This window comes from Hyperoodon ampullatus (genome assembly GCF_949752795.1).
Source record: "Hyperoodon ampullatus genome assembly, chromosome: 3".
Lineage (NCBI taxonomy): Eukaryota > Metazoa > Chordata > Mammalia > Artiodactyla > Ziphiidae > Hyperoodon > Hyperoodon ampullatus.
This window is the reverse complement of record NC_136916.1, coordinates 83417225-83439666: the sequence shown is the minus strand read 5'-3', so window position 1 is coordinate 83439666 and position 22442 is coordinate 83417225. Positions and strand designations below refer to the sequence as shown.

General features: G+C 43.1%; 1 protein-coding gene across 1 annotated transcript in view; it reads right to left on the bottom strand.

The window, feature by feature from the left end:
* LOC307049543 (cytosolic carboxypeptidase 4-like) overlaps window positions 1-22442 on the bottom strand; it is a gene marked incomplete at both ends in the record, with an annotated part of 109411 nt that overhangs the window by 52089 nt on the left and 34880 nt on the right. Inside the window, 1 exon segment of the mRNA XM_079699103.1 lies at window positions 17098-17135. Coding sequence (XP_079555229.1) covers window positions 17098-17135 — 38 coding nt within the window.

Below are 22442 nucleotides of genomic sequence, written 5' to 3'. Positions count from 1 at the left end.
AAATTAAATAAGATAATATATATAAAGTAGATAGCTTGATGCCTGGAACGTAATAAGCACTCAATACCTGTTGCTTATTATAATTGCCATCATCAACATGATAAGCATCATCTATTTACTATTCCAACTCCCCCTCTGTCATTTTGGACAACAAACTGCCAAATGCTCAGGACATGAACAGATTCCTTTGGACAGCCTCACACAAGAATAGGAGCACTAGGATCACACAGTTGTTGATCTGCATTTTGGTTCTATCATTTACTAGCTGTGTAACCTTGTTTAAGTTACTAAGCCATCCTGGACTACATTTCCATCATCTGCAAATATTAAAGCAAGATAAAAGAGAGATTACTAAAGCATCACCCTTACAAGTCCATTATAAGGAATGAATGCATAGCGTAGCAGCTGGCATCAAGTATGTGCTCAATAAATGATAATCCCTTCCCCATAAGGATGACATTCAAACTTCAAATTCACTTCACTAGTGAGAATAGCCCAAGGAAAAGTTTCAAAATAAGTAAAATTTATAACCACAGTCCTTCAATCCCCATGTAATGGAATCGACTTCTCACCCCAAATGCCCACACATCTTACATAGCTGCCTATCTGTCCTTAGACACCCCAAACATACATACTGAGGACCATTCCCCCACATTATCCCAGGAGCCCTTACAGACAATGTCCATAATGGAGAACTTTTTACTTCCCCTCTCTGACCAACTTTACCCGAGTTGGGTCCCATTACACTAAAGCTTTTTGAGAAGACTGGGTAGTGCTGTAAGATCCTCTTGATTGATAATGGTTAAGTGTTTAATAATTCACCCTTGCTTTTGATAAGCACATACACGAGGAAGAATAAATACAAGGATTCGAGGCTCTCATCATTCTTAAGAACAGAAATCATCTTCAGCCACATAGCATAGTAGGCCATTACTATCCAAAGAAATTCTTGCCCAGGAAGATTAAATAATTTTATTAAACAGATTTATTTCCTTCTGTTTCAGGAACTTCATGAAAATTCATTCATATGAACTACTGACAATTCAGTGAGCCCTTTACAGGACTGTGGCCCCCTTCTCATAAGAGAAGACCACTCAGCTGGGCTTATCAAACACCCCTCCCCAAGGCTTGCCTCCAAACCCTCTCCTCACTGGATCCCCCAACTGAGCAATTATATCACAAACACTGCCTGATCTTCATCAGGACTCCACATGCAAATACCCACCTGGAGCCACAGCACTCACACTGTATAATATCCCACCCTAGAAATCCCCCCTTGGGGACAATACTACAACCCAAGATAATGGTGACCTTAACTACAGCAAACAATCCACTGGCCTCTGCAACAGTGCTCTTTCCAGGGAGTCAATTTAGAAGATGTTTCTGGACAAAGCAGGCTTTTACCAAGACTTCTAAATCATATTACATGAACAATAAGCTACCTGTTTTGCCACTGTAACACCAGTTACAATTACTGAGTATTTATTTACTGAATGTTTCCTATGTGCTCAGCATTGGGCTAATCATTTTACATGGTCATCTCATTTATCTCATGGAAATGCTTGAAGATAAGCATTATTTGCCTCCTCTTACAAATGAAGACACAGAGGCTGAGAGAAGTTAAATAACTTATTCAAGTCCTGAGAGCTTATAAATGGCACGTGGAGAATTCAAATGGAATCCCCCATCTGCCTCCAAAGCTGACATCCCACATCATTATCCCCAGTGCCGGTTTGTACAGATTACACTGTTTTGCATTCAGATAAAGACCTTTAACAGTTACCAGGAGAACCAGCTTCTTGAGGAGGGTTTCCGAAAGGCTGAAGGAGATGAAGTCTGCGGAACAGCTGAGGTGCTTGAGGGGCGTGGCTTTCAGCCAAGTGGAACCTGGCACCGTCCCCCGGGCCAGTCGCCCTCCGTCGCCCTCCCCCATCTTCTCTGCTCCCTCCCAGGCCCTTAAATTGTGGCAAAAGTTGATTTTTAATAGGAGACTCAAGGAGGTTTAAAGAGCCAAGGGCTTCGCTGGTGGCGCAGTGATTGAGAATCCGCCTGCCAATGCAGGGGACACGGGTTCAAGCCCTGATCTGGGAAGATCCCACATGCCGCAGAGCAACTAAGCCCGTGCGCCACAACTACTGAGACTGCGCGTCTGGAGCCTGTGAGCCACAACTACTGAGCCTGCGCGTCTGGAACCTGTGCTCCGCAACAAGAGAGGCCGCGATAGTGAGAGGCCCGCGCACCACGATGAAGAGTGGCCCCCACTTGCTGCAACTAGAGAAAGCCCTCACACAGAAACGAAGACCCAACGCAGCCAAAAATAAATAAATAAATAAATAAATTTAAAAATAAATAAATAAAGAGCCAAATTAACAGCCAATGGTGCCTCAGCTCCCTGGAGGAGATGTTCAGGACCCCTCCTGATGCCCGGCAGGGACCCCTGAGGCCAGCCGGGAAGTCAGGCCCAGTATGTGGCTGCAGGGCTGCCGAGGCGGAGTCGCTCTCAGCCTCCCCGGCAGCTGCTTCGACGCTCCTCACAAGGGAGAAGCCGCGCTGTATGTACCGAAACATAACTAATCTTAATGTCAGCAGTAATGGAAATTACACTCCATTATCATTAGCTCAAATAAGAATAATGATATGGAATTAGCTTGCAGGTATTTTTTTCTCTTTGTAAAATAGATACTTTTCAGTAAACTTGGCTCTAAAGGAAATTTGGGTTTCAAGCAAATCTTGTTTTCACATTGACTGCCTTTTGAAAATGAAAGATGCTTTTCCTAAGCTTCAGAAAGAGTGGCTAAGAAGGCTGAGAAACCATCCTTCAGAGCATTGTTTTAAACCTAGACTCGCCTACTGCTGGTTGGGTTTTTTTGAATCACCAACTGCTTCTAATACCTTTCCACAGATATATTCCCAAGCCATAGAAGTTTCTCCACTCTTGAGAAAGCCTCAGAAGCCATATCTGCCTCTTCCTCCACACACCCAGCTCTTCCTCTGGTCCTTGGAGAGTACCATGTCCAAGGTATTAGGCTGCAGTGCTACAGGGGAAGGGACCACTAACAAATAGGGACATACTCCAGACCAGAACCCCCTGCCACTTCCCTGTATCCCATATGATGAATCAATCTCACCTTGTACTTTATCAATTCTAAGGCATATATTTTTTCACATTTTAGCATTTCCAGAATTAAGATGCTTCTTACCAATGATGATGTTTCAATGACAACTGGCAGCATTTTTTCGCTCTTCATGGCACATAAAAATTGGAGCATCTTATAGTCAATGACATCCTAGATTTGAGGAAGTAGGATTAATTTTTCAATATTTAGTTTGAAAATTCTCTAAAAGGAGCTTGTTCCCAGCAAGCAATGATCGCTTGAGAGGTTTGCTCAGCATATGGGAATAAGCAGAGACAGTTTGCCCTGAAAGCCAGATCTTGCTGTGTCTAGGTATGCGGTGAATTATCAGCTAAAACCATACTCATACCCCCTAAACTCCAGGAACCACCATTCACTCTTTCAACAAACACACTTAACAACTACTACGTGCTAGTATGTGCCAGGCAGTATTGTAGGCACTGGGGATATTAGAGCAGGAAATGAGATGCACAAAGTCTCTACTCTTAGGGGCTTGCATTCCCATGGGGGAGCTGGGGAGACTCTCAGATCCAAATAGATGCACACACACACACACACACACAAATTAGGTAACTTCAGACAATGACGAGTGCTACAGTGAAAATCAAAGAATGATTCTAGAGGGACTGGTGGGGCTGCTACTTTAGACTGGGTGGCTGGGGCAACTCTTTGAGGAGGGGGCATTAGCACTGAAACCGGAATGTAGGAAAGAATCAGGCTGCAGAGATCCGGGGACAGAAAATTCTAGAAATCTGGACAGCAGAGCAAGTAGAAAAGCCCAAATTTGGTGAGTGCAAATAACAAAAAGTCTGGAAGCTAAAGCCAGGTGAAGAAAGTGAGGGGAGAGCAGTAGGGCAGAGATCAGAATGCGGGACCCCCACCGCTTTGACATTCATCACAGCGGGTTGTGCAAAATCAGGTGGAGGGGGCAGATATGTCGGTCAGATTTTCTCACTCTCCTTTTTGTTATTTGTTTTTCACATCTCTGCAAGAAAGCCCTTAGGAATGATCATCTTTGCCTGGACCTAAAATTTCCCAGGAGTTTTCCTATCCATCCAGAGTTTTCTTTTGAGTCTGGATTCTTCGTAGGGAAAGAAGCACCTGCTAAGCCCTAAGACGAGCCCCAGTCCCTTCTGGGTTATTGTAGAGAACTTCCTCCTAGTTTCATTTTGCCATTTCCACTGTTTACTCATCAGAAGGCAACACTTAAAGAAGAAAGCCAGGATTTATACCTGGAAGAAGAAAAACAGAGCACTTCCCCGCCTGCCTTTCTCTGTCAATGGACGAGGGAGACACCTGTCTGTCAGTGGCGTTGCCTGCTTCTGGCCAGAGTACAGACAAGCAGTGTGGACTACAGGAAAACAAATCTGCACGTGCAAACATCACGTGCAAATTGGTTCACACTGCATTATGCTTCCAGGCCTTGAGCATGCGCAGAGCAAGGTAAAGAGCTCAGCCTCTGTGCTCCTGGCCCGCTGTCCTTTGGTCTGATGTCATACGGTAGCACAGCACTGAAAAGTCCCGAAGCAAGCGTGAGCCTTGCGCTTCCTTGTTTGAACTCCACTCCTATCCCCCGTGGTCCTCCGAGTGCCCCTTCCCTACCGCCTGGAATGTGCCCGCAGCAGCCTCCTGCTTGACCCGCATGCCTCCCCTCCACTGCCCAACACATCGCACTAAAACACACACTCAGATGCTGTCATCCTCTACTCAGAAAAATGGAACAGCTCAGGGAAATCCAGAAGATCTGTGGATGCCAACAGGGGCCTAATGTTCTCTGGGTCTCCTTGTATGGGCGTAGCAGTTGCCAGGCAGCCTGGGTGTCCCTGGGATTAGGGGGAGGGGCTAAGGAAGAGGCTGAGCAGGGTCTCTGACCCCTGCTGCCACCAGAACAGCTCCACCATCAGCTGTTTACATGCAATGGCTCTGCCAAGGTTTTCATTTCAAGTTTAATACCTACAATTTATTTCTTTAAAATAAAAATTAAAGATTTGAAACCCTCTGGTAGTGAAATGAAGTGGGATTTCAGTCTCACTGTGCCAAGTACACATCATGCAATCTTGGGCAAGTCAGCCAACCTCTCTGAACCTCAATGTTTTGTATAGAACAGTTTCCCAGCCTGGAACTATGGACATCTGAGGCCGAATATTAGGTCGTAGGGTCGGGGGCAGCTGCCCTGTGCACTGTAGGATATTTAGCAGCATCCTGACCTCTACCCACATGATGCCAGGAGCGCCCACACCCCCTGCAGATGTAGCAATGAAAAATGTCTCCAGACCTTGTTAAATGTTCCCTTGGGACAAAATCACTCACGCTGAGAACTGCTGCTCCAGAAGAGTTAAATATTTACCTGTCTTGCAGGACTACGGTGAGCATTAAATGAGATAATATATGAAAAAGTGCTCTGCAAACTGCTATTATTAGAAGTCTGTTGGAAGCATCTGACTTACATCCTGACATAAACGAATAATTGTACAGTCAATCCTGAATGGGATGAGGAAGCTACTGTGCACTTTCAGAGCTCTGAGATGTTTATCTTTTTGTCTATCTCTTTCAATCTTTGTGATACCTTATCTTTGTCAATCCATAGCCAGTCATTCATTATGCCAGGGTGACACAAGTTCTGAAATCCAGAACATTTAGAGCTCAGCAATCCTGGATGTTAACCCGATTCCCCAGAATGAAAACAAAGTACGTAAGTGTGTGTGGATCAACCTTCTAGAGTAAGAGGTTTGAGCTTTTAGCAAACACACACGACCTTCACACACGAGCCTGAGCTTCCTTGAACACATTCACCCTGTTGTCAAAGCAACATCATGGCCCAAACCTACAGGCAGACAGATAATCAGGCCAGAGGGAAAGCCCTAGAGATAGAACCAGGTCTTTAGTGCCAGAAAACAGGATAATCTGGTTGAAACACAGCAGCCTGCTTAGTTGTGAGAACCAGGATTGGCTGCAACCTTATTACAACAAGGTTTTTTGCAGACAACAGTTTGTCAGGCAAGGAAAACACACCACCGCCATCCACAGTTCTGTTAGACCCCGTGTGGGTGCCTGGGAACATCCTGGCCATCTTGGGAAGGTAGTTCACCATCTTGCCTATACTAACAACCATTGTCATTTCCACCGGAAGCTGACCCTTCTCATTTAATTAGGTCCAGTTTAATTGTTTAATTCGGCGTCTTAATCCCAAGAGACTCAAAAGTTACTTGACTAAGGCTCAAGGATGAAGATAACAATTTTACATCTCTCTCTGAGTCAAACTTGACTAGCTCTTCCTTAGGACCACCACACAGTAAAAACGAGCACGTGTTCCAAACCTCCTAAAGGATGCATCAGCCCGTCTTTAAATTATAATCTCTGACAATTTACCGAGCTCTGAAAGTGCCCCATGAGAATATTTATTTCAGAGGTTTTCAAACTTGATTCTTTCGAGCCCTGAGGAACTTCCATGGAAGTTTCTCAGCATCAATCACGAGCCAGGGAAAGAAGAGGTGAAAAGGGAAAGGCCAGGCTGTGATTCGCTGGGATCTCCCACTTCTGCTCCCGTTTTATCTGCTTTAGATGTGTCATCTCCTCAGAGGATTTCTTTTAAAAAAAAAAAAGTTTCTTCTACTAAAGCACCCTCAAACCACTCAACTTGTACAGCCCTCCCATTTTTGGAAAACCAACTGAAGTCAAGTACAATGACAAAGAACTAATTTCAGGTCCCATGCCCATCAGCCAAGTCCACGTTTCCTGACTCCATGTGGAAGGTGAGACTCATCCTTGAAATAGGAAGATTTTCTGCTTTGAAGACAGTCACAACGAGGTTTGAATTTCAGCTCTCCACTTACCATTCATGGGATCTTGGGGAAAAAATGATTAACCTCTCCTAACTACAACTTCCTTGTATGTAAAATGGGACTATAACGTGCCTGGCAAGTGCCAGGGCTCTGTAATTAATACTTATGAGCATTATTCCCTGAAGGTACTCTAATAAACAATAATTCTCTTATCACTCCCCACCTTCCTGCCCTCTTCCTTGAGGGATCGCAGAGAACAGTTCATGAAACATATCATCAAATGGGATGTGGGATGCCTGTGAACCATGGGAAGGCAGATGGGCATCTTACTTAAGTCGTGCCTTTGGCCTTGGCAGCAAAGGTGAAGAAGGTAACAGGTTATCACAAGGGTTCAGGGGAGATGGGGAAAAGCAACTGCAGGATTCTCTGCTCTCTACCAGAGGCAGCCCTCAAAAAAGCTGCGCGAGATGCGAGATGCTCCCTACCCTCGGTAAGTCCCTCTCAACCCCGCTAACCTCACTGGGAGTGCAACAAATTCCAGCAACTTTTCCAACACCGGGCTTGGGCTCCGCTCACCCTGTCTCCTCCCAGCTCCCTTAAATAATGGCTGAGCGAATGCCTCCGGGACCATCTTCAGCTAATTTCCTTCAAGACATGCAAGCTGCTAACGCTGGGAAGCACAGATAGTGTGGAATAGCAAATATGGCCAAAATTAGATTAAAATAACCTCCTGATAAACAAATTACTCACCGAAAATAAATATTGGACTAGCGCGGCCAAGATAACTAGAAGAACAGCACCACCACATGGCAGGAAGAGGAAGTACATGAGCTGCGGTCTGTGGCCAGGGACCATCAGCACCCACCCCCAACTCGGGGGCCTGACAAAGCCATCAAGGAAAGGGAACTAGCAGCTGTAATCCTTCCCGGCCCTCTTCCCTTCTCCTCTCACTCACCCCGTCATTCATCAGCCTCACCTGATGCTCAGCCTCACAGCAGAGACTCTGGCCCTTTGCACAGCCATGCTGGTGTATTGGCACCTCTCACTGGGTCCCCTTCAGATGCTTGTATGGGATGGACCGTGTGATGCTCTTTCCTAAACTAAATGACAGATGCTCCCACCACACACACACGCACACAAATCCTTCTAATACTTAGAAAGTATTTATTTAGCTTCTTTTCAGATTTGGATCTTATCTTCTTTGGGCTAAATAAACCTACCCTTGTTCATCTCTCCTTGGTGTGCACAGAGCTCAGGTCCCAGGGTCTACAGCAGGTAAGCTCTGTAGCCCAACCTCTCCAGGCCTCAGTTCCTACACCTGTGAAATGGTGATGATGATACCCCCTTACTAGGCACGTACATGCAGCGGTATATACAGTGGTTGACACGCTAAGCAGTCGATAAATGGTACACGTGTGCGTTGTCATTTCAATCCCACCGTGTGACGGATGTAGTTTGCTAGTCTGCATTCATACAAAGTCCATCACAGCAGTCCATCCCAGTGTGACAAATGCAAAATTCTAGCAATATTACTTGAAGCAGATTTCTGGATCATCACAGAAATATAGGGCCTGCTTCTCCAGAAGTTATGATGGCAGAAAGGACGTCGGGTCTATAATCACACCACAGTTTGATTCTTTCTGGGGACAGGAATTGGGCTGGCCTCTTCATTAAGGCATATTGGAAGCAAATGTATGAGGCTTAAGTCACGAAACTGGAATCCTTCTTTACTTAACATTAGTGTGTTAGAGGTTCTCTGGGTACAGCTCAATGTGAGGTGTGCGGCCTATGACAGGGACCCCAGTGCCCATGGAGGTAGACCCTGCAGGGAAAATACGTGCATACGTACACAAAAATGCATACACACAAACACATATGCAAAAATATAGGACTCACTGATTACAGTATAGTTACTTCTTAATTATAGTTAGTATATTTAGAGTTAGTATAAATATAGTGAAAAGGTTTAATTGGAAACCTAACCCTGGGCAGAGATGGGGGGTTGTCAATACCCTTGACAGAGACATTTGTGCTGAGACAAAAGAAAGAACCAGTGTTAGCTGGACAAGAAACCTTCTAAGTCTCAGAGATCTGGGTGGGTCACTCCCTCTCTCTGGTCCTCAGTTTCCCTGTGTGAAAATGCGGAGAGGGGTGGATAAGACCAACAGTTTTCTGGGATCTAGACAACAATTTGTATTGTAGTCATCAAACTCACTAAGATACTAGATCTTAATTATTCCAACCACTAAAAAGAAATGATAATTATGTGATGTGACAGAGGTGCAAATGATTGCTATAATAGCAATATAGCAATATAGATATAGCAAATCTAGAATGTAAATCTATAACGTAAATGTGTTACATGTACACAATGTTAAGTGTCAAATATATTTCAATTTTTAGAAAGATTAGTAGTTTTCTGGGTTCTCAGGGAGCCCTATATTTTTGTGAACGTGTCTCAGAGGCCACCTTAGGGGAGAATCATTGGGAAATGGACAGACAGGGCTCTGAGTTCTCAAAGAAAAAAATGTTTGAACACCACTGCACTAAACAACCTCGAAGGTCTTTTCCAGCTCTGATGGTCAGACTCCATGGCCCTCCTCTGGAAATTGAAGGGGAAACACTCCGTGGGCAGAACCCTGGGGCACCAGGCTTGTCCAGGCAGCCTGGGAAGCCAGGAGGACAGATTCCAGGCCCCGTGGGAACACAGATTGTACATATGAGCCCTGTGAAGTCTGTGCCACCCTACGGCTACTGGTGTATGTCAGAAGTTCAAAGGAATCACACTGCCAACCATCCTAAAACACTGATGCCATTCTGAGAACTCCTCAGAGCTCCTAGAATTCCTACAAAAGCCTCAGTTGGGGCTTTTCAAACATGGCCCCTTCTCTGACATTTTGCTGTAGAGCAACTATCTGGCCACCAAGTCCTCCAGTCCCTACACTGCTGACTGCCAGGCCATAGTAGAGGACCGTTGAGAGCTTGAGGTGTCTGGCCATGATCAGGACTCTAGGCGCCAGAAGTCCCCTCCTTCCTATACCCCCGCCAGCAACAGGCTGCGCTGACCCCGTGAGCCAGCCGGGCAGAGCTCACCGAGGAAGACACCAGAGAACCTCCTCTTCCTGCCAAACTTCCCACGAGCTCCCTTGCATCTCTCCCTCCCTTCTTTCTTCTCTGTCTCCCTCCCTTTACTAACTCACTTTCCCATTCCCTGCACCCTCCCCATTGCCCCAACTTATGCAAACTCCCAGGCTCCTCTGAATGCTCATGCTGAAGTTGGAGAGTGGTCTGAAGTAGACCCATCATCCTCTTACTAAGATGTAGGGCCTGAACCAGAAAGTGCTTCAGGTCTTTCCTTGTTGCGAGAATGTGACCTTTAAAGCTGGGCAGCAAGGTTACTACCAAGGCGTTACGTGAAGATTCATCCCTGGAGCCAGTACAGATCAGGCAGAATCCCACGGTGCACGCTCATTCCAAGCACCACTGCCAGGCCACCACTTCTCCAAACTGCATTTATACCTAATGCTCACAAAAGGGTGTTAGGGAGCAGAAAGAAAAAGGGAGAGGTGGAGACGCCAATGAGAAAGGAGAAGAAGATGAGGGGAAAAAAAGGAAAAAGAGACACAGAAGTCCAGGTAGAGACACAGATAAAAGAGAGAAAGGCAGAGTGGATGCAGATAGAAAAAGGGACAAGGGCACATGGATGGACCTAGAGATTATCATACTAAGTGAAATGAGTCAGAAAGAGAAAGACAGATACCATATGAGATCACTTATATGTGGAACCTAAAATATGACACAAATGCTGTATAGCACAGGGAACTCGACTCGATACTCTGTAATGACCTATATGGGAAAAGAATCTAAAAGAGAATGGATATACGTGTACATGTAACTGATTCACTTTGCTGTACGGCAGAAACTAACACAACATTGTAAATCAACGACAGTCCAATAAAAATTTTTAAAGTATATAAATAAACTAGACATAACTTGGTTGAAAAATAAAATAAAATGAAATATGAAACAAAAACTGACTCACAGATATAGAGAACAGACTTGTGGTTACCAAGGAGGAGGGGGCATTGGGGGAGGGATGGACTGGGAGTTTGGGGTTAGTAGATGCAGATTATCACATATAGGATGGATAAACAATAAGGTTCTGCTGTATTACACAGGGAACTATATTCAATATCCTGGGATAAACGATAATGGAAAGGAATAAATAAAAGAATGTATATATGTGTATAACTGAGTCACTTTGCTGTACACCAGAAATTAACACATTGTAAATCAACTATACTTCAATAAAGAAATTAATTTTTTTTTTAAAAAGGGACAGGGGCAAAGGACCATGTCTTATTTTTATTAATTAGAGAAAAAACTGCCTGCAATAGAAGCATTATTTATTAATCAAAGCCTTATTAAGTTTTGGTAATATAAAGCTAAATGTTTTTGTGCAGGGTAAAGCATAAAAGGGCAAAGCTTTCAATACAGGAAAATTTAGTGTTTGTACATGCGTAGGTAGAGAGAGGGGAACTGATACAATCAAAGTATGGAATCTGGATTAGACCGTTCTAGCCCACATACATACAAAAAGGACCCTTGAATGAGCAATGACTTTAATTTTTAGGATTCTAAATTTCGGAAATAATTGGACAAGAGGCCTAGGACTTCCAAGGCTTTACTTTGCATGCTGTTCCTCGGAAAAGGAAAGAGATGAGAGCTGTCTTTTGGTTCGTTTCTCTCTGTCCGCCATCTACCTTTCCTACACTGGCTTCTCATGCAATAGCTACTTGATGGAAGAAAGGGCTGAGACAAAATAACAAAATTGTTCTTATGCAACCTGGTGCTCTTTCCCTTTCTTTCTGTTATGGTGGGCAGCTCCAAGGCTCCCAGATCCCTCAGCCCTGCTCTCCCTGTTACTGGTGAGGGTTGCCTCCCACCACCCACTACGTCATAGGGCCTTGTTGACCTAAGATTCACAAGCCCACCCATGTTTACTGCCCCCAAGGTAGTAGATATGTCCTCCTGGCTCTATTTTAACTGGGAAATGTTCTCCTTTTGTAATGCAATTATAGAGATATACTAAAATGCCCAACTTTTATACTGATAAGTATCAAGGCCAGAATAATCACCAGCTAAAAAGAGTTTGCTTTCAGGAGATAAAGGTTCACATAAATATTCCCAGATATCAGTGCCAGATGGTGAGGGTTTGAATTTTAGACAGAAACTGACTTCCTGCATTTGGGTTCAGTGGACACAAACTCATCTGGGATGTAAATTGACAGACATTCGATGTCAAGTCTTACTTATGCATGAAGGCATTTGAAGCAACTAGAGAATTCCATGACACTCATCCCCCCCACAGCAACCCCAGCCTAAGTGCAGTGGTACCATCCATACCCAGACCTTACATGCCACACAATACTTTCGTTAGGCTGGTAGAACAAAGATGGCAACTGCTCCTCCCCAAATCCATGAAAGACTTTGCTATTTAAACACAGCACTCTTGAACCTTCCTACATTGTTTGTGGGAACTGGTGCAGCCACTGTGGAAAACACTATGGAGGTTTCTCAAAAAGCTAAAAATACAACTACCATATGACCCAGCCATTCCACTCCTGGTGTATACCCAAAAAGAAAACAAAACACTAATTCAAAAAGATACATGCATCCCAATGTTCATAGCAGCATTATTTATGATTGCCAAGATATGGAAGCAACCTAAGTGTCCATCAACAGATGAATGGATAAAGAAGATGTGGTATACACATATACAATGGAATACTATGCAGCCATAAAAAAGAATGAAAATTTGCCATTTGCAGCAACTTGTATGGACTTGGAGAGCATTATGCTAAATGAATAAGTCAGACAGAGAAAGACAAATACTGTATCCTATCACTTATATGTGGAATCTAAAAAAAAATACAACAAACTAGTGAATATAAAAACAAAGAAGCAGACTCACAGATATAGAGAACAAATTAGTGGTTACCAGTAGGGAGAGGGAAGTGGGGAGGGGCAGTATAGGGGTATGAGATTAAGAGGTACAAACTTTTAGGTATAAAATAATCTACAAAGATATACTGTACAACACAGGGAATATAGCCAATATTTCATAAGAACTATAAATGGAGTATAACCTTTAAAAATTGTGAATCACTATATTGTATACCTGTGACTTGTATAATACTGTACATCAACTATACTTCAATAAAAAATAAATTTAAAAAAGAAAAAACAGCCCTCTTGCCTGCTGAGCTCAAATATGATCTCAGAATCCTACCCACACATGGGAGTTGGCAATTGCAATGGAACTTTCTTTTTTTTTCTTTTTGCGGTTCGCAGGCCTCTCCTGTTGCAGAGCACAGGCTCTGGACGCGCAGGCTTAGCGGCCATGGCTCACAGGCCCAGCCGCTCCGCGGGATGTGGGATCTTCCCGGACCTGGGCACGAACCCGTGTCCCCTGCATTGGCAGGCGCACTCTCAACCACTGCACCACCAGGGAAGCCCTGCAATGGAAATTTCTGCTGTCCTTGTTCTATGATCCTCTAGATCTCTAGAACCTCCTCCCTCCCAAGTAACTTCTGCATGTTCATAAAGACTTTCTGCCATCGTATTCTTACTTCATGTGAACCCACAGGAATGACACCAGTGCTGGGGAATTTAAGATCAATTATGCAAGAAGAGCGTTTCTATGAAATACCAATAAAAGTATTTGGGAGGGATCATCTGAAACCCTGAATGAGCTTCAGCTAATGTGTGATCAAATATGCAACAGTGATTCTCAGAAGGAGGCAATTTTCACATCCCAGGGGACAATTAGCAGTGTCTAGAGACAAATCTTAGTCATTATAACTGGCAATCTCACCTGGTGACAAAAGGCCAGGGATGCTGCTAAACATTCCAAAATGCACAGGACAGGCCTCAACAACTAAGAATTATCCAGTTCAAAATGCAAGGCTGTTAAGGTTGAGAAACCCTGATAGACATGAAGGCTGAGTATTTAGTGGTAGAAAGACCATAAGAGAAGTTCTCATCCAGCTCTCTTGTGTTAGGATGAACCTGAGACTCAGACAAAAGTCTATGTGGACAGCTCAGCAGAATTAGCAAATAACCCTATACATCCTTCTAATGCGACAATAAAACTTGTTTTATACGTGGAGGATGGCAGGCTATCATTTCCCTGACAGTCTATTTGTATCGTTAAACAGAAATTAGAACTAATATCACTGCTTCTATGCATGGGTCGTTGGATTCAGTAGTACAGGGTAGTAGGGGGCGGTATTGCCTTTTTTTATACATGTAGATATTATAACTCATTCATTCACTTAAACATTTAGTACACAAATATTTATTTTAGGCTTTTTATTGTGCTGATGCAAGTAATACAACAATCAGCAAAGATGACCCTTGCCCTCAAAAGTTTGCAATCTGCTGGGAGAGATGGGCAACAGCAAATTCAATGCAGCATAATCAATGTCGTGTTGGGAGAGCCTATGGGAGCATAGAGGAGGGGCATCCAGCCTGGTCTTGGTAGCCAGGGGAAGTGTTTTCAGAGGGAATGAGGTCTGAGCTGAGCTCTGGAGGGAGAGTAGAAGTTAGAAACTCTAAAACTGAGCCCCTAGTGCAGTGTACTCCATTTGCTAAGCACAACTAGCACGTTGGAAACCCACTTAAGGCTCTAAGCCTGAATCAGACGGTATTTGCACTGGCTATTGGTTTCTCCTGGGCCCATGCATCATGTTTTACACAGAAATAGTTAATAACTGTCATGTGACTACATTCAGATTTTTACACATGGTGTATCAGGACACTCAACTCTGAGCTTCAGGGGGGTGTGTGTATGGGTAAAAAAATAAGTCAGCCTTAGCTAGTGTAAACAGCTCTTTGCAGGAAACTGCTCTCAGCAGGAAGCCACTTTCTCGTCACTTTAGCAAAGCTAGATTGTAACTAACTTTTTTTTTTGTATTTTTATTGGAATATAGTTGATTTACAATGTTGTTAGTTTCAGGTGTACAGCAAAGTGAATCAGTTATACACATACATATATCCACACTTTTTTAGATTCTTTTCCCATATAGGTCATTACAGATTATTGAGTTCCCTGTGCTATACAGTATGTCCCTATTAGTTATCTATTTTATATATAGTGGTGTGTATATGTCAATCCCAATCTCCCAATTTATCCCTCCCCAACCCTTTCGCTGCTGGTAACCATAAGTTTGTCTTCTACATCTGTGACTCTATATCACTTTTGTAAATAAGTTCGTTTGCACCATTTAACTAATTTTAAATCAGGCACCCCAATTCTCTACAATCTCCGGCCCAAGTACACCTTTCAAATCTTTTAATCACACAATACCTTGCCTAACTCATCAGTTCTTTCCATAGATCAAAGAAGTAGAAATGAAGAATAAGTAATTAACAGATGACCAGACCTCTTCCCTAGCTTCCCCGTCAGTAATCTCCCGAACGGACCAAACTGCATGAACAAGGTAACATCTTAGAGGAAGATCACCAGAAGTCTACAAGCCTGCACACAGTGAGGGATGGTGATGATTCTGACCCCCTATCTCAATGACTAACTGAGATTACTTCCCTCCTGCCCTTTAAAAGTATCATGGACGAATCTTCAGAGGTGGTTGTCGGGGGAGGCTGAGTCTACCATCTCCCCAGATTGCCAGCATTCTGATTAAAGGCATCTTTCCTTTCTACCAACATTTGCGAGTATATAATTGATTTTGTAAGCAGCAAGCAGCGGGACCCCCACCCCCTGCATTTGATAACACTAGCAGGGCTCTGTCCCCATGAAACATCAGGCCTCTACTGCCAAAGCTGGGCAGGGAGGATCCAGGAGAAAGCTACTTTCCTAAGGCACAGCACTCGCCGGCTGGCTTACCCAGCCGTTCTCAGCATCTTTACCTCCTGCAATCCAAGAACTTCCCCACCTTGCTTCCTCCAACACCTGGTGTTATAATCAGGTGAGCAGACAGAGTGAGCAGGCAAATAATGAAAACCCAGATGCCAAACCTGAGTCAAGTTCAGTATGGAGAATGAACCGTTCTCTCCCCATAACCCGCAGGTAACACTTTCTCCCCCGCTCCTACCTCAAGGGCTTCCTAACCCCTCACTCTTCATTCCCCAACCTGCTCTAACTTCCTTCACTCTCCCTGCAGGTCAGGCAGCTGTGGATAGACTTGTGTACTGTATCAAGTTCCAACAAACCAAATGAATTCAAGCTTCAATTATTTTTTCAGTCTACAAAGGGAAGCACTATGTGATGTGACTCTTTCTCTGCACTTAGAGTTGACAGAGATACATGGTTGGGGGAGAAGGTGTTTTGATTTTCATTTATTTATTTGTAAGTTTTATTAAAGTTCACCTATTACCCACATGCCTCGGGCTCCCTATAGAGGAACAAATATCACAATTGAAGCAGCTGGTTTCCAAGATGCCAAATTAAAATAGATGAAGAGGTAAGGAAGGGAAAAAAAATAAAAACATTAAGCTGAAACTTCTTCACTCCCAAGTGCATGGTGCCTTCTACTATATTGCACACATGAAATTGACTCCCAATGTAATTAGACCAGAGCTACAAGGCAAACAAACAAAAACAATTCTCAAATTATTCAGACTCCCAGAGCTATTCTTTTGCAATCACTCAAGTAACTGAGGAAAGAGCCAATTTTTTAATATAAATTGGTTATCAGCATCTACACTCTCCAAGCGATTCCAACACCCCATCTGCCCAAGAATATAGTCACTAGCTGAGTTGTGAATCAAAGGCAAGAATCATGCTTCCCACCCACTGTCATAAACCTTTCTTCCATAGGACAATCCCACTGGAACCTGCAGTTTATTCCAACAGTCCTTAAAAGCTGCTGGTCCAATTAGAAGGAGCTGGAGAGTTCCTCGGGTCTGCAGTAGACAACATACTCCACTTAGAGTCAGTTGTCTTGGCAGCATTATGAATGGCACCGCCACAGAGAGAGAGATTAACTCTCTCTTTGCAGCCCCGAGTTAGAACTGCCGTAATATCCTCCATCTCACCCCAAAGCTCCAGGAATGGCTCTACTGCCTTCCAGGTTGAAAATGAGCCATGGAGACAGAAGAGCATCTTTCACTGAGCTCAGAGGGGAAAGAAATAACCACGTTTCAAAAGAGGCACTTACTGGATTTCAGCAATGCTGCCAGAACTTCAGTGGCTGCCCTGGGGAAAGAGAAAGAGAAGTGGAAAAGTCGATGTTCAATGGTCTTTTTGTCAGCCCATGGATCCCATAGCTGGCCGGCTCATTGCTGCCACATAACTGCCCCAATATTAACCAGGTGGCAGGCACTCCATTGATTCTACTGCTGACCATTAAAGGGGCACAAATGTAGAAATCACGCTGAGTGAAGTGTCTGTCTTGCAAATGGGTCTCAAGAGTCCCTTCCTCTGCTGAAAGTCTCTTCCCCTCCCCCTCTTGCCTCCCACCTTCCACCAACTTCCTCACGCTGTGCTCCTTCCAGCCAGAGCTCTTGCAGTCCCTCGATTTATACCTGGAAACCCTGGGGACTCTGGAGAATGGGTTGGGAGGGGGTGGGACTTGGAGGTTGAGTGAGTACAGCAGTGCACTGCAAACTTCTTGAGACATCATGGCCCTGGGAACACACTAGAAAACATTCACACATTGGAAAGCGAAGCTGGTTCCTTAGGGTAAAAAATGGTTACATTGCATTTTCCTTCCAAATTCATTGTTTTCTTCCGTGAAGGAATTTGACAGCCTTTGCAGTGAGGGGAGGCATACAGAATGAAAATGCATTTGGCTCAGGTCTTAGTGACCCTTCAGTCTACTCCCTGAGCCTGGGAAGGTCACACAAAGACCCACTTACAGGGCAGAGGAAAACTTCATGGCACTGAGGACACTGTGGGAGGGAGAATGTGTCCTTTTTTTCATTAAAGAAGAGAAGGATTCTGCACAGCCCTACTAACTTATGCTTAAGGCCTGTTAAACAGTGATATGTCCCCAGAACCCTTCTGAGAACTGGGGGAACAGGCCAAAGAGGCTAGATCACCCTTCCAAGATTATATAGACATGTCAGCAGAACTGGGGCCCCAAACCCAGGAATCTCACTTCCCATTTTTTCTTCCTCCACATCCATTGTTCTCCAGAATCTCTCTCGGTACTTTCTTTGCCCTGGTCTCTGCCCAGTTGATAAGGGACAATTCTCTTTGCAATATATTATTTACTATTGAGCAACAGAGCTGACAGTAAAAAAATAATAATAATAACAAAGGAATGAATAAAAATAAACTAAAACAGAAAGTAGGCACTTGAAACCTTACTGCTTCCCATAACCCACGAGGGAATCCTGCAAAGCAGTGGCCTGAAACTCACTGATGCAAACCCATGTCTGGGATGACCCCCAGCTCTGTGAGACCAAACAACTGCAGGGCAGTCATAAAGAAGGCAAGGCTAGTTTTCACCAATAGACTACATCATTTCTCCTTCCCAACCATGATTTCCTCTAATCAACTTTCAGCTTCCTCAGCTATGCTCTTTTGTAACACGACATAGTGCTGTTGCAGGAAGGAGGACCTCTTCCAAGGCCCTGAGAAGGGGACCCCTTCTTGTCTAACACTTGGAAATAAATGTCCAAGGAGACAAAGTTGTCTCTTGCTGGGAGACAATCCATGCAAGTGGTTACCATCATGCCTGGCTAAGGCGGGCAGTTTTGGCCAAACAGCGGGGCAACAGTGGATTTAAGAAAGGGCACGTTGAAGGTGTTGCTGGCAGCCCAAGCCAGTGTGGAAAATCTGTGAGCCACAGTGCACAGGGCCTGGCTTGGGTTGGAAGAAAATGAATATCAGTACTTTGGGGAAAAGCAGAGTAGCCATATTGAGTTCATCAGAGGAGGTTAGCAGAGAAGAAGGAAGCCACAGAAGCAGGAAAAGGAAGAATGGGGATGTCCCAAGCAAAATACCTACCCAGGTCCTTAGATCACAGGTCAGGTCTTAGGGCAACTCTGCATTTACGATTTGCATGGCACATTTGTTTGGGCGAGTTCACCATGGAGGTAGGGCTCTGGTAGATAATAGTTTTATAAGGGATACACTGGTGGTGGGGAAGAACAGGCTTCAGGCAGGTCAGTTAGGAGGATCTGAGGTAACAGGGTGCCCAGCCAAAAGAGTGACGTAGAGGAAGAAGGAAGAGAGAGGGGTTAAAGGGAAGTTTAGAGTCTTGCTACTCAAACCATGGGTCTCCCACCTGCACCTTCATATTTCCTGAGAGCCAAATAGAAATGCAGACTCTCAAGCCCCATCGCTGGCCTGCTGAATCAGTACATTTATTCTAGCAGATAACTCATATGCATATTAACTTTTGAGAATAACTGGTTTAGAGGACAGTATCAATCTGGCTCAGTTACTCATTGATGTTGCGAGGAAGATTCAAGGGGACTCCCAGATCTCAACCCTCTAGAAGGTAGCTAATAGTATGATAAATTAATAAATAAACATGAATCCAAACAGTGACATGATACAGCAGAAAATACATGGTAAGTGTCACATTAGCCAAAGATGGGAGAGAAGCAAGAGGAACTACAATCCAGCAGCCTGTGGAACAAAAACCACATTCACTGAAAGATAGACAAGAAGAAAAGGCAGAGGGCTACGTATCAGATGAAGGAACAAGATAAAACCCCAGAAAAACAACTAAATGAAGTGGAGATACGCAACCTTCCAGAAAAAGAATTCAGAATCATGATAGTGAAGATGATCCAGGACCTTGGAAAAAGAATGGAGGCAAAGACTGAGAAGATACAAGAAATGTTTAACAAAGATCTGCAAGAATTAAAGAACAAACAAACAGAGATGAACAATACAATAACTGAAATGAAAACTACAGTAGAAGGAATCAATAGCAGAATAATTGACGTGGAAGAACGGATAAGTGACCTGGCAGACAGAATGGTGGAATTCAATGCTGTGAAACAGAATAAAGAAAAAAGAATGAAAAGAAATGAAGACAGCCTAAGAGACCTCTGGCTGTTAACGTAACAACATTCACATTATAGGGTGTCCCAGAAGGAGAAGAGAGAGAAAAAGGACCCAAGAAAGTATTTGAAGAGATTAGAGTCGAAAACTTCCCTAACATTGGAAAGGAAAGAACCACCCAAGTCCAGGAAGCACAGACAGTCCCATACAGGATAAACCCAAGGAGAAACACGCTGAGACACATAGTAATCAAATTGGCAAAATTAAAGACAAAGACAAATTACTGAAAGCAGCAAGGGAAAAACAACAAATAACATACAAAGAACTCCCATAAGATTAACAGCTGATTTCTCAGCAGAAACTCCACAAGCCAGAAGGGAGTGGCATGATATACTTAAAGTGATGAAAGGGAAGAAACTACAACCAAGATTACTCTACCCAGCAAGGGTCACATTCAGATTCGATGAAGAAATCAAAAGCGTTACAGACAAGCAAAAGCTAAGAGAAGTCAGCACCACCAAACCAGCTCTACAACAAATGCTAAAGGAACTTTTCAAAGTGCGAAACACAAGAGAAGAAAGGACCTACAAAAACAAACCCAAGACAATTAAGAAAATGGTCATAGGAACATACATATCGATAATTACCTGAAACGTGAATGGATTAAATGCTCCAACCAAAAGACACAGGCTTGCTGAATGGATACAAAAACAAGACCCATATATGTGGTGTCTAGAAGAGACCCACTTCAGACCTAGGGACACATATAGACTGAAAGTGAGGGGATGGAAAAGATAGTCCAGGAAAATGGAAATCAAAAGAAAGCAATACTCATATCAGGTAAAAGAGACTTTAAAATAAAGAATGTTACAAGAGACAAGGAAGGACACTACGTAATGATCAAGGGATCAATCCAAGAAGAAGATATAACAATTATAAACATATATGCACCCAACATAGGAACACCTCAATACATAGGAAACTGCTAACAGCTATAAAAGAGAAAATTGACAGTAACACAATAATAGTGGGGGACTTTAAGACCTCACTTACACCAATGGACAGATCATCCAAACAGAAAATTAATAAGGAAACACAAGCTTTAAATGACACAATAGCCAGATAGATTTAATTCATATTTATAGGACATTCCATCCAAAAACAGCAGACTACACTTTCTTCTCAAGTGCACATGGAACATTCTCCAGGATAGATCACATCTTGGAGCACGAATCAAGCCTCAGTAAACTTAAGAAAATTGAAATCATATCAAGCATCTTTTCTGACTACAACACTGTGAGATTAGAAATGAATTACAGGGGGAAAAATGTAAAAAACACAAACACATGGAGGCTAAACAATACGTTACTAAATAACCAAGAGATCACTGAAGAAATCAGAGGAAAACAAACAATACGTAGAGACAAATGACAATGAAAACACGACGATCCAAAACCTATGGGATACATCAAAAGTGGTTCTAAGAGGGAAGTTTATAGCTAGACAAGCCTACCTCAAGAAACAAGAAAAATCTCAAATAAGCAATCTAACCTTACACCAAAAGGAACTAGAGAAAGAAGAACAAACAAAACCCAAAGTTATCAGAAGGAAAGAAATCATAAAGATCAGAGCAGAAATAAATGAAATAGAAACAAAGAAAACAACAGCAAACATCAGTAAAACTAAAAGCTGGTTCTTTGAGAAGATTAAAAAAAAGTTGATAAACAATTAGCCAGACTCATCAAGAAAAAGAGGGAGAGGACTCAATTCAATAAAATTAGAAATGAAAAAGGAGAAGTTACAACAGACACTGCAGAAATACAAAGCATCCTAAGAGACTACTATAAGCAACTCTATGCCAATAAAATGGACAACCTGGAAGAAATGGACAAATTCTTAGAAAGGTAAAACCTTTCAAGACTGAACCAGGAAGAAACAGAAAATATGAACAGACCAATCACAAGTAATGAAATTGAAGCTGTGATGAAAAATCTTCCAACAAAAGTCCAGGACCAGATGGCTTCACAGGTGAATTCTATCAAATATTTAGAGAAGAGCTAACACCCATCCTTCCCAAACTCTGCCACAAAATTGCAGAGGAAGGAACGCTCCCAAACTTATTATATGAGGCCACCATCACCCTGATACCAAAACCAGACAAAGATACTACAAAAAAAGAAAATTACAGAACAATATCACTGATGAATATACATGCAAAAATCCTCAACAAAATACCAGCAAACAGAATCCAACAACACATTAAAAGGATCACACACCATGATCAAGTGGGATTTATCCCAGAGATGCAAGGAGTCTTCAATATATGCAAATCAATCAATGTGATATACCAGATTAACAAACTGAAGAATAAAAACCATATGATCATCTCAATAGATGCAGAAAAAGCTTTTGACAAAATCCAACACCCATTTATGATAAAAACTCTCCAGAAAGTGGGCATGGAGGGAACCTACCTCAACATAATAAAGACCATATATGACAAACCCACAGCAAACATCATTCTCAATGGTGAAAAACTGA